Genomic DNA, 15292 nt, shown 5'->3' on the forward strand with positions numbered 1-15292 from the left:
TTGTGGCGCACGGGCTTAGTTGCTCCGTGGCATGTGGGATCTTCCCAGACCAGGGATCAAACCCATGTCCCCTGCCTTAGCAGGCGGATTCTTAACCACTGCGCCACGAGGGAAGCCCCACACTGTTTTAATTATTGTGGCTTTATAGTCCATTTTGAAATCTGGTAAGGCTTTTAATATTCCTTTTTAATATCCATTTTAATGATGTCTTTTTAAATGTCCTTTAGTAAGCATTTATTGTTTTCATCATATAGATCTTACACATTTCTTGTTGGGTTTGTCTACTCCCATATATTTTATGGTTTTGTTACTAATATGAATGAGATCATTTTTCTTTACATTTTCTAATTTGTTTATTATAGTATATGTAAAAGCCATTGATTTGCACATGTTGCTTTTTTAAGTGGCTGTTTTACTGACTCTCATTAATTCTAATTTTTTTCAGTTGAATTTCTGAATAGACAAGCATATCATTTCTAGTCTTAGAGTTTTGACCCTTCCTAATATACATACCTGTTTTCAGTTTTTTTGTGTTATTGTAGTGGATAGGACCTTCAGAGAAGTATTAAATAATAGCAGTGGAAGCAGCCTTCCTTGTCTCATTCTGGAATTTAATAGAAGTGCCTCTGGTATTTTATTGTTAAGTATGATATTTGCTGTTGATTTTTGAAGGATGCCTTTTAGCAAATTAAGGAGTTTCATTCAGTTTCTAGGTTAAGGGATTTGGGACATTTAAAAAAAATCTATATTGAATGTTAACTTTGATCAAATAACTTTTCCATATCTTGAGGTTATATTTATTAATGTAGTAAAGTACATTAAAGAATTCCTAATATTAGACTTCCGTTGGATTCTTGAAATGAGTCCTATTTGTTCGTGTTGTATTATTCTTTTAATATTCTGCTTTGATGATTTTCCTAAATAGTTTAGCTTGGTTCTTTATATCTGTGTTAAAGTGACATTGGCTTACAGTGTGTGTGTGCTAACTTTAGTTTTCATATTAGAATTGTGCTCACGTCATAGAATGGATTTTGGAACAAATCATATTTTTCTATGCTCTGGGATAGATTACGTTTTTTGGCACAGAGAGGGAATGTACATCTCCCAGTGACTTTGAAGTGTTTAATGACAACCCCATGTGGTGACTTGACAGATTGCTTATGTAGCAAGACAGGAATATATGGAAAAAAACTATAGAATATTGTTGCTTATATTTATAGACGTTAAGTGGCTGTCCTTTGGCAGTTATCTCTGGATATGAAGAGATGAAGGTCAAATTACATATCAGAATAGAATTGAGCTATAGTCTCTGTACAACTTTTTAAAAGGGAAAAATAGGTACATTTACTTTGTTATTCCTTTAAAAAGTTAAAAAAATATATTTTATTCTGGCAGAGGGAGATTTCTAAATGGATTCAAAGAGAATTTCTATGCTGAAGTGTTAAATTCTAAATTGCTTTTAATCCTTTTAAAGTTGCGTGTTGTATCACAAGATGTGAAATTGAGCCTTCATGAATTGGATGAACTTTATGTCATCTTTAAGGTACTGTTTTCCTTCTTTAAATGAAAAATAATATTCTTAGCAGAATTTTACCACAACTGTTCAACTATTTTATCTTTAATTACTTTAGTAGACATGTTTAAAAGAAAAAAATCTTATAAAGTTACTTTTTCTGATATAATGACTTTGCTTTTTTTTTTTCCATTTCTTAAATAGAGAGAGTTGTTTTTTTCTTACTATTGGTGTTTGAGTTCTCCAGTATTGAAGCACCATGATCCTAGTCTGCCATATTTGGAACAGTATCAGATTGACTGCCAGCAGTTCAGAGTGTTGTATCACTTGTTGAGTCCCTGGGCTCATTCTGCAAACAGAGACTCACTAGCTTTATGGACATTCAGATTGTTGGATGAAAACTCCGACTGCCTTATAAACTTCAAAGAATTCTCCTCTGCAATTGGTAGGATGATGTCCAATAATCTTCTTTTTTAAAGCAAAAAAATAAAGGTACCCCTAGAAATACTTAGTACTGCCTATCATTGCCAATTTAGTCAGATTTTATCAGCCTGATATCAGATTTTTTATCAGATTTACATTGTCTCCAACTTTAGCAATAACTGGACCATTTTCTTTGTTTTTTGCTAAGTCTAAATATATTCATCTCATTTTGCCTCAACCCTCCCAGAAAAACAAGCTGTTAGATGTGGATGATTTAATGGTTAACATGAAGGAAGAGAATGTCCTGATTTTCCCACCTTCAGGCACATGGATTCTTCAGGAGGACGTTCTCCCTCAGTAAAAATCCAACCACATAGCCTAGAAAAGTGGTAGAGAAATATTCAATGAACATTTTGTGCCTGTAGATAGTCCACTGGTTATATCATTCCTTTGCTTTTCCAGACAACCTAGCATGCTTTCTTATCAGGGATTGCCCCTTGAAGAGGAGTTCTCTCCTCAGATGAAGCATAAGGCCTCATTCAAAAGAAAAAGTAAATTTTAGATTGGGATTGGGGGAAAGAGTTCAGCAGAAGAGCATTTTATTTATCCCTCTGATAAAGGGTATTTTGCCTATATACTTCAAGGAGAGAATCTGGCCTACTGGGTAGTTGTTTAACAGTTAGTTTAAGTAACAGAAGATTTCTGAATCCTAATTCCTGGCTAGTATCTGTGTCTTAATTAATCTGTGTTGCTGGAATTGATTGAATGTTCTTTGGCTGTGATTATTTGCAATTTAATTTTATTGAACAGACATAATGTACAATGGAAGTTTTACTGAGAAGCTTAAGGTGCTTTTTAAGCTGCATATTCCTCCAGGTAAGAATTTAACAGTTGTTAGTGATATATAGGAGTTGACTCCATTTTAACAAGTATAATTACAGATATCATTCCATTTTAACAAATAACGTAATTTTCCATATGATATAAGGTCATTGCTTCATTGTGGCCCATGGATCATATTAGCAATATTTTTGCTGATATATAGTTACACTGACATCTATGGAAGAGTTTCTGTGCAACAGATGGGTTCACAAGTTTCCTTCCTGTTAGTGTTCAATCAATTTAATGATAAGTAGTTTGTGTGTAGGAACTATCTATCATTTGAATATTGTCATAATGTTGAATTTTTATTGTTGTTGTTGTTATTAGAGAGTTGAATTTAACTTTAGACAAACTGCTAAACTTGTGAAATACTACAAATTATTCAGAAAAATGAGACCAGGCAACAGGGATATTAAACATTTGGAAAAGGAAGCAAAATAGGGCTTCCCTGGTGGCGCAGTGGTTAAGAATCCTCCCGCCAATGCAGGAGACATGGGTTTGAGCCCTGGTCCAGGAAGATCCCACATGCCGTGGAGCAACTAAGCCCATGTGCCACAACTACTGAGCCTGCGTTCTAGAGCCCGTGGGCCACAACTACTGAGCCCGCGTGCCACAGCTACTGACCCTGTGCTCTAGAGCCCGTGCTCCGCAACAAGAGAAGCCCACACACCGCAACGAAGAGTAGCCCCCGCTCACCACAACTAGAGAAAGCCCGTGCACAGCAATGAAGACCCAATGCAGCTAAAAATAAATATTTTTTTTAAAAAAAGGAAGCAAAATAAAAGCTACCATTTATTGAGCACTTGCTCTGTCGAGGTGTTTGCTTTACATGCATTCTTTTATTTAGTTCTCATGATATCCTTGAAAGGTGGTATTATCCTTCCAATTTTGACGATACGGAAACTAAGGGAAAGATTAAATTTGCTGAAGATCACATAGCTAATAAATTGGTTAGCTGAGATTCAAACTGAAGTCTGACTCCAAAGCACAGGTTTCTTTCTATTCTACTATACTGCCTTAATGTTACCACATCATTCCACTTTACTTAAGTATTTCCCTCTGACCTTAGGAGGCAGCCTTTTCCAGGCCTGATCCATAATTGGGAAACCAGTCTTAGACTTTAAAGGAACATTGCAAAAGTACCTTTTAGCTTAGATAGGGTGATTCACCAAAAAAAAAAAAAAGTACCTCATAATTTGTCTAAAGCTACACCTAAGATCTTTTAGAGCCTTCCCAGGATAGCTGGGAACCATTCTTTACCAGACCAGAAATCTAAAAGCCATCTTTAACCCTTCACAAACTCAAGTCACAATCACAGCATTTAAAACAAAAGACAAACCAAATAATAACTATGAAGGACTTTACATTGTCAAGTCAAATTAGAATGTCTAATATTGCCATGGAATGAGTACACTTTCAATAGAAGGATCAAAAATAGAAAAAACACTGTGTATCTGTTAGAGCACTCAACTTCGTGTTTTCCTTCTTATTAAAGACGTTTTTAAATGACTGAGGTCACGTGTTCAGAGATTCCCAAGTGCCAGATTTTTTAAACATTTTTTAAAACTTTTTATTTTATATTGGAGTATATCCAATTAACCCATATTTTAAAATTTCAACTTGTAGTGGCTCTTGGAAAACTATTAAAAAGCAAGAAATTTGGAAAAATAATAGAACTCAAAGTGATCAAGTACTTCTTGTTATTTGCTATACGGTAGAGTAATACTACTTCCACATTTCTTCACATATGTGTTTCTTTGACAGGGACCCTTTGTTTGATTCTCTGCCCCCAGATTTAATTGATCTATTATAGGACTCGTTTCTGTCCCTCATGGTTATAAATGTGATTTGGGTTATCTGTTTTCAGCTTATACTGAAGTGAAGTATAAGGACCCTTCAAAGGGAGATGAACTTTCCAAGGAAGAATTACTTTATTTCAGTCAGCTCCATGGTAAATATCTGTTTTAAATTTATCTGTATTGGGACTTCCCTGGTGGTCCAGTGGGTGAGACTCCCTGCTTCCAATGCAGGGAACCCAGGTTCAATCCCTGGTCAGGGAACTAGATCCCGCATGCATGCTGCAACTAAGAGTCTGCATGCCACAACTAGGAGGTCCGCATGCTGCAACTAAGAAGTCTACATGGCGCAACTAAGAGCCTGCATGCTGCAACTAAGAGCTGGTGCAGCCTAAATAAATAAATAAATTTATCTGTTTTGATTATTAGTCATCCAGAGGTCTTTCTGGCTTAAACATTCTTTACCCAGCTACCACTAGTAAAATTTGGGTTAATTATATCTTATACTTCTTTTGTGCTACCATAACACTTAGCACAGTCCTAAATGCATGGTAAGTACTCTATAAATATTTGACTGATTAACTAAACTACATTTTGGGTTTTGATTTATGGAATTTCTTATTTACTGGAGAATTTGAAAGAAAATACATTTTGTTTCTACTTCTGTAGCAGAAATTTCTAAAAGGTATCCAACCATTTTTTATGCCTTGTTAAAATGTGATGAAGACAATAGAATCTTTGATGATTGAAGGTCATAGCTATTATTCAAACAGTGAATACTTGTCATAAATCACTGTAGGTGTAGGAGACCGGGATGAATCTGTCTCCAAGACATAATTTGGAAGGGTTATGAGCTAATTTTTGTGTCTTTTGCTTCTTTTTCATAAATATGAATGTCTTAAAGAGGGATAAGTTCTTATTAATGTATGTTTATGTTACTGTATGTTAGTGTTTGAAGTGACCTTACAAATCATCTAGTCAAGTCCCTTAATTATATAGAGGGCACTGAGGCCAAGAAAGGAGAAGTGACTCGTGTAAGAGTTTTCAATGAGGTTTTACCACAATCAGGACTAGTAGCTCAGTCTTTTGACTTCCGGTGTGTGTTTTTTTTTCCCCTAATAAAAGAAGTAATACAATTTAATTCGAAGAAAATCACAAGGAAGAAAATACCACATACCACCCAGAAATAAATACTTAACATTTGGTATACTTCCTTCTAAGATTTTTGTTTGTTTATTTTTTGCGGTACGCGGGCCTCTCACTGTTGCGGCCTCTCCCGTTGCGGAGCACAGGCTCCGGATGTGCAGGCTCAGCGGCCATGGCTCACGGGCCCAGCCGCTCCGTGGCATGTGGGATCTTCCCGGACTGGGGCACGAACCCGTGTCCTCTGCATCGGCAGGTGGACTCCCAACCACTGTGCCACCAGGGAAGCCCTGAGATTTTTTATATGGATTTTCCCCCAGTGTTCTTTTTAAAGTTCTTGAATACTTTGCCATCTAATGATAGGAGGTCAGATTAGCTATAATTGGTTTGATGAATTGAAGAACATAAAGTGTGCTTATAAGTCTTTATATAAAATATTATTTTACTTTCAAAAGCTATTTGTTAAATATTTTACAAAATGCAATTGTCCTCTTTTCCTCTAGTTTCCAAGCCTGCAAAGGAGAAGGAAGCAGAGTCAGCAAAAAACAGCCCTGAAAAAGGTATATGATCTAGGAGTATCATTTAGTTTAAATTATTGTTTTTGTAAATAGGGTTAACTACACAAAGGGGAAACGTGGATTCCTTTTAAAGTCTATTGATTGATTTGTCCTGAGAGCTTTTTCAGTTCCTTTGTTTTAGTTTAACAATTTCTTCTTCTCTTGATACTTACGTCTCAGAAGTTATAGAAAATACAACTGTAAATGGCCTGTATTTATTTAATTTTATTATTTGAAAATATTAATTTTAATTACATAAGTAATAGATAATCCTTATAAAAGGAATCTAAATGGTACAGAAATCCTCATACCCTCACCCAACCCCACCCTGAAGTAAATGTGAAAACATTTTGGTCTGTATTCTTTCCAGACCTGTTTCGATGTATAAACAAATATAGACATCTCTCTTTTAAAAAAGAAACATTTCATAAATATTGTTGTACAATTTGCTTTTTTGATTTTGTAGTATATCATGGACATCTTTTCATGTCAGTACATTTGGATCTATCTTATTCCTTTTACTGGGTGCAGAGTATTCCACTGTTTGGTTGTACCATCATTTATTTCAGTAACTAGCTCAATATTGATGAACATTTAGGTTGTCTCCAATTAATTATATTGCAAACTATTCTCCAACAAACATTTTTATACTTACATTTTATAATCCTTTTGCACATATTTCTTTAGGATAGGATAAATTCATAGAGGTATGAGAATGCTGGATAACAAAGAATATGTACATTTAATATTTTGATAGAGATTGTCAAATTGTTCTCCAAAGGTCCATCATTCTTTTTATGTTTTTGAGTAACATTTAGTTAAAAAGTAATTGCTGAAGATCTGCTTAAATATGATAACTTTGCCAGGTTGTTCAGTATATCCTAGTTTTCTAAGAGATCTAAATAATTATTAATAAAGTCCCATTAATATCATTGTGATTAAACTCTTCAAAGGAATGAATGAATAAGTACTGTTTTGAATTTTTGAAAGAGTCACCATAGTATGCTATGGTAACTGCATGCTAAGAACATCATATAGAAGCTATTTTAAACTTAGTGGTATGCATGAGAACATCTACATGAAATTTACATCATGTACTGTTTAATCTAAAAAGCATCCTTCTTCCTCTAGTCCCCAGCCTTTCCAAAGTAAAAGTTTTAGTTTAACGGAAGTGGAGAATGTATTTTGAGAGCCAGTGAGTGAAATAAAAAGTATAGTCAGATCAATTTCTGGAGTAAAAAATGGGGAATCTTATATCTCAATGAAATATCTTTCGATCAAAATTGTTCTTTTGGGGATTTGGGAAAATATAATGGGCTGTTCATTATGAAATGGTTTTATTCCCCTCATTGAGGAAAAGAAAAAGTTGACATTCAAGCATATCTAAGTCAGTGGCAAGATGAGCTTTTGAAAAAAGAAGAAAACATTAAGGATTTACCAAGAATGAATCAGGTATAGTATTTTCAAAGAAAAATTCTGGTTTACTTGTGTGTTTTTGTATAAATGAATGTGGGTGTATCCAAATCTAAAATAGCTAACATGCTATTACAAAAATAAATAATCTATGCATCATCTCTGTAAGTTTCAAATGAGTATAGAAGAGTGGGAGTAAATTTTTAAATGATTTTCTACTGTAAACATTTAAATGCATCTAGAGTTTCATTACAGTCCCCTGCTGTGACATCTGTACCTATAGAAAAGATGTGTGTATAACATATATTTCAGTGTTTTTTATTTCCCGCTTTATTAGAAATGTTCACTTATTCAGTAAACATTTCTTAGTGCCTACTAGATGACATGCCCAATGCTAGGTAGTGGGAATAATAATTAAAATAGGTCACACCCTAGTTCCTAATCATCTTAAACCTGCTCAGACAGTATTAATGACTACTATTGACACAATTCTATTTTTTTTTTTTTTTTTTTTTTGCGATACGCGGGCCTCTCACTGTCGTGGCCTCTCCCGTTGCTGTGCACAGGCTCCGGACGCGCAGGCTTCAGCGGCCATGGCTCACGGGCCCAGCCACGCCGCGGCCTGTGGGATCTTCCTGGACCGGGGCACGAACCCGTGTCCCCTGCATCAGCAGGCGGACTTTCAACCACTGCGCCACCAGGGAAGCCCTATTGACACAATTCTAAATCCATCTCTTTCTTACACACTATTCAGTCATTATGTGTTCTTATATTCTTTTAATTAAAATCTGTTGGTATAGGGACTTCCCTGGCAGTCCAGTGGTTAAGACTCTGCGTTCCCAGTGCAGGGGGCACAGGTTTGATCCCTGATTGGGGAACTAAGATCCCGCATGCCACACGGCGTGGCCAAAAAATAAATTTAAAAAAATTTTTTAATCTTTTGGTATAGATACTGAGGATTCCCAGAACTTTACCAAAATGAGAAATGTGAAATAGCCTAGTTTTTCTCAGTGGACTAGGTAATTTGATAGTTAAATAAGTCCTTTTTAAAATTAATCATGATATATTTATTCTAAATTTTTAATAAATAAACAGTATTACAGACTAAGAAAGAAAGAGAAATAAAACTTAAAGTATGGTACAATACATTTTTATGAAGTTTATCTTTTTTATTTGCTTTTTATTTACATATAAACTTTTCTGGTAGCATGATTGACTTATAGGACTTTTGTGTTGGAATAGTTTCTTTCTTAATTGACAGACATCTTCTAGGAATGTCTATGGATTATCTAGAGGCAATTAGCAGACAATCCAGGTTATTTCTTTACTTGGGCCCCACCTTAGCCTTTAAAGAGAAACATGTCCACATGGGCTCCTTAGAGCTACCTTGTACTACTAGATAGGTCCCAAAACATTCTTCCTTATATTTAAGTCATCCTAGTTGAGCTGCCTACTCTAGCCCTTTGGGGAGATCAAGGGGAACTCATTCTTAATCTGTTCATTAAGATTGGTTAATGAATGAATGATTTACATGTAAGGAAATATGGGACTTTGCCTAATTAAAAGTACCACCTAACATTGATGGAATGCTGGCAGATACTGTCCAAGAATTATTGTATATATAATATATGTATATAATTTACTGTTATTAGGCAACAGATGAGAAGTCTTAAGTGGAATTTTCTTTCATGGTTCATACCCATCTTTCTAGAATCAAGATTTATTTGTGGATTAATCATCAGTTCTTATAACTTCTGTGGTGAAGGTTATATGGTACAAATTCTAAATAGAAGACTATTCACTTCTAAGTTCTCCTGATATTTGCTAAGTCTAATATCAAATGTGATATTTCTAACTTGTGTCTTCTAGTCACAATTTATTCAGTTTTCAAAGACACTATATAACTTATTTCACGGGGACCCTGAAGAAGAGTCATTATATCAAGCCATTGCTGTTGTAACCAGCCTTTTGCTCAGGATGGAAGAAGTTGGAAGGAAACTCCATAACCCTGCGTCATCAACCAAAGGATTGTCTGGTGCAGTCTGTGCTTCTGGAGGACCCAATGAGGGGCAAACAGAGAGCCACTTAGAGAAAGATCCCTCCTCTCTCAGGGAAGAACCTCAGTGGTCATTTGCATTTGAACAGATTCTCGCCTCTTTGTTGAATGAACCAGCATTGGTGAAGTTTTTTGAGAAACCCATAGATCTAAAAGCCAAACTAGAAAATGCAAAAACCTCTCAGTTAAGTTCTAGAACCAGGAAGTAAATCTTTTAACAGGAATTGCTTATTATAGACATTTACCAAGATTCTCATAGGCGTCAGCTTGATTTCTAGGAGTAGGGATCAGGGATTTTCTTGTTACCAATGTATTTGAAGGTTAAAAAGAAGATATTTGGAAGCACAATGATTCATTCCTTTGTGGTGTTATCTAATTTTGATATTCTCTAATACAAATAGACTTTTTATATTTCACAAGGTATGCAATATCAGGGGGAGTATGCTAAATGCTAAATTTTACCACCAGAGGGCACCACCATATCACTTTTAGCAAGGAAATTACTAGTTTGTGCCGCTATTTACATATGAATTACTGATGATTTTTGAAAATGTGGTGTTATGTTTGAGTGTTAGTGATGCTGACACATCATATTGATAAATCCTACTTTCCAAATTGCCTCAGTCCTATTAGAATGCTTTAGAAAAGCAGGCTCTTAGATCTGTAGCCTTAATTATCTAGAAGATTACCATATGGGAACCTCATTTTCACGTTAGCTAACTGAAATAATATTAACTTTTTAAAGTTAATCTCATTCAGTCTTCTAATAATAAATGGCTTTTTAATGAATTCTATCTTCTCCCTACCTGAGCAGTTCAGAAGCTGCTGACACACTTGTAGCTCTGTTACTGATAAAAATAAAGAACTCAAAACTCTGGGCCGATACAAGGAAAAACGATTTTGGATTTGGATTTGAGCTGGTTAAAGCCAGCCAATTCAGAAGGGTTAATAAACAGTACAATTAACTGTGTACAGGTCTCTCATTAGACCGAGAAATTACTTGAAATTCTGAGCACTGCTCTTTGTGGCATTTGTCTCAGAGTAGCTTGAGACTGCTTTGGTTCTAGTTTTAGATTTTGGATTTTCACCAGTCATATTTTAAGTTACGTTAGATAGACTGAATTATTGTATTAGTCTGGCAAGTTCGTAAAGTATATAGGCATACCTCATTTTATTGTGCTTCACTTTACTGCGCTTCATAGATACGACATTTTTTTGTTTTTTGGTTTTTGGGTTTTTTTGGCTGCTGCAGCTTGCAGGATTTTAGTTGCCTGCAGGGATTGAACCCAGGCCCTCGGCAGTGAAAGCGCAGAGTCCTAACCACTGGGCTGCCAGGGAATTCCCACAGATACTACAGTTTTACTGAAGATGAAGGCTTGTGGCAACCCTGCGTTGAGCAAGTCTATCAGTGCCATTTTTCCAACAACATTTGCTCACTTTGCATCTCTGTGTCACATTTTGGTAATTCTCGCAATGTTTGGAACTTTTTCATTATTATTATGTTTGTCATGGTGATCTGTGATCAGTGGTCTTTTTTTTTTTCCTTGTGGGTTTTTTTTATTCAAACAGAAAGTCACAAAAATTATTATCATCCTCATCAGTTCACTCAGTCCCATGTAATTAATTTTTTTTCATCTTGATCTTTTGCTAGCATTTTTATGAATCCATCAGTTTTCCATTAGCGTTCTGAAAATGCTTATTTATTCAGTTCAGCAGTATAGTCAGTTACCAGAAACCTGTACTTGTCAGAGTCTTTTCCACGAATTCCTTGAAGATGAAACCCTTTTATAGGAACATTTTTGCAAAAGCATCAGAGTGCACCCATTTACTGTCTGTAAATGACAAAAGAGTTAAATGATCAGTGATCTTTGATGTTACTAATAGGACTCACTGAAGGCCTAGGTGATGGTTAGCATTTTTTAGCAATAAAATGTTTAATTAAAGTATGTACATCATTATTTTAGACATAATGCTATTGCACACTTAATAGACTACACTATAGTGTAAACGTAAGTTTTGTACGCCCTGGGAAAACAAAAAATTCATGTGACTCGCTTTATTGCAATATTTGCTTTCATCGAAGTGATCTGGAACCAAACCTGCAACATCCAAGGTATGCCTGTACTTGTGCGTAATGATTGTTAAGATAATGTATAGAATTTTGGCATCTATCTAAAAAGTTGTAATCTATTTGATTTAGATGTGTAATTTCTATATACTTTATGCTGCTTATATTTCAGTCATTACAATGAAAGTTCATTTAGAGATAATGGGCTTTGTTAGCACTTTAAAGAAAAAAAACACACCTATCCAATCTTCTGTGCTGTTTCTGATAAGAACAATTTATTAATCAGTTGATTTAGGAAATTGTGGGGAGAAGTCATCCACTGGAGCTTCTTTCTTCACAAAAGACTTTGGTTTTAAGCCTTTTGACTTTTCAGATTTGGAACAATGAAAGGGCAGATATCCTTTAGGACAACCCAAGAAGTCTCCCTTTCTGGAAAAGAATTGGTATAGTCAGCCTTTGGCAAGAATCCACTGTGAACAAAGCCTAACACAGAGGGCTTCATCACCACAGGATATGTTATTTTCAGAGATATTCAAGAATTTTCAAGTTGACCCTCTGAAAATTTTGTAAATTGAGCTTGGCCAAACACTTACTAGTAGTGTCTTGAAAATTATTTTGTCAACTTTGTCTTCTCAAGGAAATTACCACTTAAAGAGATGGTTGGTAAATAAACATCTGTGCCTTTTCTCAGAAATTATTTGCCTGAAACATGTCCAAATTTTAGAGTTTAGTTAATAGTTTATATGTGAACTATCACACATCTGCTATTAAGCAATGATTGTTAAATTACACTACAGTAGCTCTATAAAGACACAAGACTCTATGCTTATATACAAAGGCACTATTGCACATACTTTGTTGAACATTTTGTCAATTGTATTTACAAAAAAGATACTTTCTTAAGAACATACGTTATTAATATTTGGTGATTTTTAAATCAGAATATTGAAGATTACTTAGTATTGTATTTTAGCCTAGATTAATTAAAATTGAATACCTAAAGATTTCTGAATTGCAGAAAGATTATAAATGCAAGTTAAAAAGATGAACATTTATTTTCTGAGTCTGCAGGAGACATAAGCTGAACACATAGTTTTGTAGTTGCTACCTTGTTAAGCAAATGGGTTGTTCTTAATGTTTAAAATCTTATGTAGTTGTGTCACACTGAACTAGTGCATTATACCTTATGCATTAAATTGTTAAGGTGGCTTTACTGGTCTTTATAAAAAAATGTTAAAAATCTGTTAAATAAATATGAAGAATGGCTTACTTAAAGATCTTACTATTATTTATTATGATGTACTTTTATAGATACTTAACTCAGTTATCACTTGAGGACTTCCCTCCTATATTAGTTAAGTTTCAGTTGCAGAGAACAGAGTTAATTCTCATTAGTTTAGGCAGGAAAAGATTTATTACCAGATATTAAGTGGCTTACAGAATTATCAAGAGGACTGACTCTAAATTGAGCTTTCAAGAACAATTTCCAAGACTATACCACAGAACCAAGCCACCAAGGGAGTTGCTAATTGTTCTGCTGTTAGGAAACTGCTACTTCCTACTCCATGATGAAGAGCCAGCACTACAGCTGCTACTTCCAGAACCACGCTCCACCTGCTATGATTTATACCAGCAAAATGGATGCCAAGCATCCTGCCTCTCAGCACCCACAAGCTAGTGACTAAATTGCAATAGAACAACCAAACATCTGAACAACCATGTTTACCAGCAGAAATGGCAGAAACTTAGTCTCCACCTTCCTTCTGCCATTTAAGTCTCACGAGTGTGCATCTCATTGGCCTGTAATATCTCCAGAATTTTAGTTGCAAGGGGATCTGGGAAATGTCCTCTTAGCTTTTTAGCCCCTGCAGTACAGGAAGGCACACTAAGAGGCTGGAATGGACATCGAGCACTATATTTGCTTTCTCTTGCTGTGTAACAAATTATCACAACACACATTATCTCACCATTTCAATGCGTCAGGCCTCTGGGGTCAGCTTAGCTGGGTCCTCTGCTTAGGATCTCATCCAAGGTGTCAGCCAAGCCGGTTCTCATGTAGAGGCTTAACTGGGGAAGAATCCACTTCCAAGCTCACTCAGGCTATTGACAGAAATCATTTCCATATGGTTATAGGTCTGGAGGCCCCAGCTTCTTGTAGGTGGTCTCCTGGAGGCCACCCTCAGCTCCTAGAGGCTTTACTCAGCTCCCAGCAACTGCCCTCAACTTCTTCAGGCTGCCCAACCTTGCCATGTGGGCTGCCCTCAAATGGCCACTTACTTCATCAGTCTAGCAAGGAGAGTTTCTAAAGCAAGTCTGCTAGCAAGGTAGCGTCTTATATAATAAGAACCTAGGGGCAGGACAGGAATAATGACGCCGATGTAGAGAATGGACTTGAGGACACGGGGAGGGGGAAGGGTAAGCTGGGATGAAGTGAGAGAGTGGCATGGACATACATACACTACCAAATATAAAATAGATAGCTAGTGGGAAGCAGCCGCATAGCACAGGGAGATCAGCTCCGTGCTTTGTGACCACCTAGAGGGTTGGGATAGGGAGGGTGAGAGGGAGCGAGACGCAAGAGGGAAGAGATACCGGAACATATGTATATGTATAGCTGATTCACTTTGTTATAAAGCAGAAACTAACACACCATTGTAAAGCAATTATACTCCAATAAAGGTGTTTAAAAATAATAATATAGTCTCACAGTAGTGACATATCCCCTTTGCCATATTCTGTTGGTTAAAGGCAAGTCACAGGTCCCATGCACTTTCAAGGGGGGAGGATTACACAGGGCATGAACATCAGGAGGCAGGGGTTATAGGGGGTGCGTTGTAGAGTCTGTCCACCACAAGCATCTATGTTATTCACCTCTTTTCCCACGCAGCACACCCTTCTTCCCTTACTTCTACATAAGAACTAATAGCATCAGTGGTATGCTGCTGCCTGTCATAACATAAATCTCCCTCATACCAACAAAAATGCACTAATCTTCTCTCCTAAGGGAAAATCCAAGTTTCTGTTGGTCACTTGGATCCATCGATGGGTAATGTCCACTCCTCCTAATTCAATCTCAGTCCCATCTTGATATCCTGTAACATGTGGACTACAAAAAGTTAACTACTATCAACTCACCTTATATAAAATAGTAGAGGAGAAGTAGGGAAATAAATTGATTACTCTATATAATTATGTACCTAAAAGATAAAGGCAGAAACTATGGGTAGCTACTGCAGTCCTCATTTCTGCAACTGGTCATCAGACCATAGTTGTGTTTTATTTATTTAAATTATACAATAAATTAACTACTTTTTGGTGTACAATTCTATGAATTTTTAAGGCAGGTATGTATTCCTGTGACCATCACCACAATTAGAATACAGAGCACAATTAGAATTCCCTCACCCCATAAAACTCCCTCATACGGTCCATCCCTTCATA

At 36.0% G+C, this 15292-nt stretch overlaps 1 protein-coding gene across 1 annotated transcript in view; it reads left to right on the forward strand.

Moving 5' to 3' along the window:
- The window catches only part of TBC1D8B (TBC1 domain family member 8B), an 82387-nt gene extending 72395 nt beyond the window's left edge, over window positions 1-9992 (forward strand). Inside the window, exons 15-21 of the mRNA XM_065900234.1 lie at window positions 1475-1543; window positions 1718-1958; window positions 2747-2812; window positions 4686-4769; window positions 6261-6317; window positions 7669-7766; window positions 9597-9992. Of these exons, the coding sequence (XP_065756306.1) occupies window positions 1475-1543; window positions 1718-1958; window positions 2747-2812; window positions 4686-4769; window positions 6261-6317; window positions 7669-7766; window positions 9597-9992 (1011 nt within the window). The remainder of the gene's footprint in view (window positions 1-1474; window positions 1544-1717; window positions 1959-2746; window positions 2813-4685; window positions 4770-6260; window positions 6318-7668; window positions 7767-9596) is intronic.
- Window positions 9993-15292: the final 5300 nt, after the last annotated feature.

This window comes from Phocoena phocoena, chromosome X (assembly GCF_963924675.1).
Source record: "Phocoena phocoena chromosome X, mPhoPho1.1, whole genome shotgun sequence".
Classification (NCBI taxonomy): Eukaryota; Metazoa; Chordata; class Mammalia; order Artiodactyla; family Phocoenidae; genus Phocoena; species Phocoena phocoena.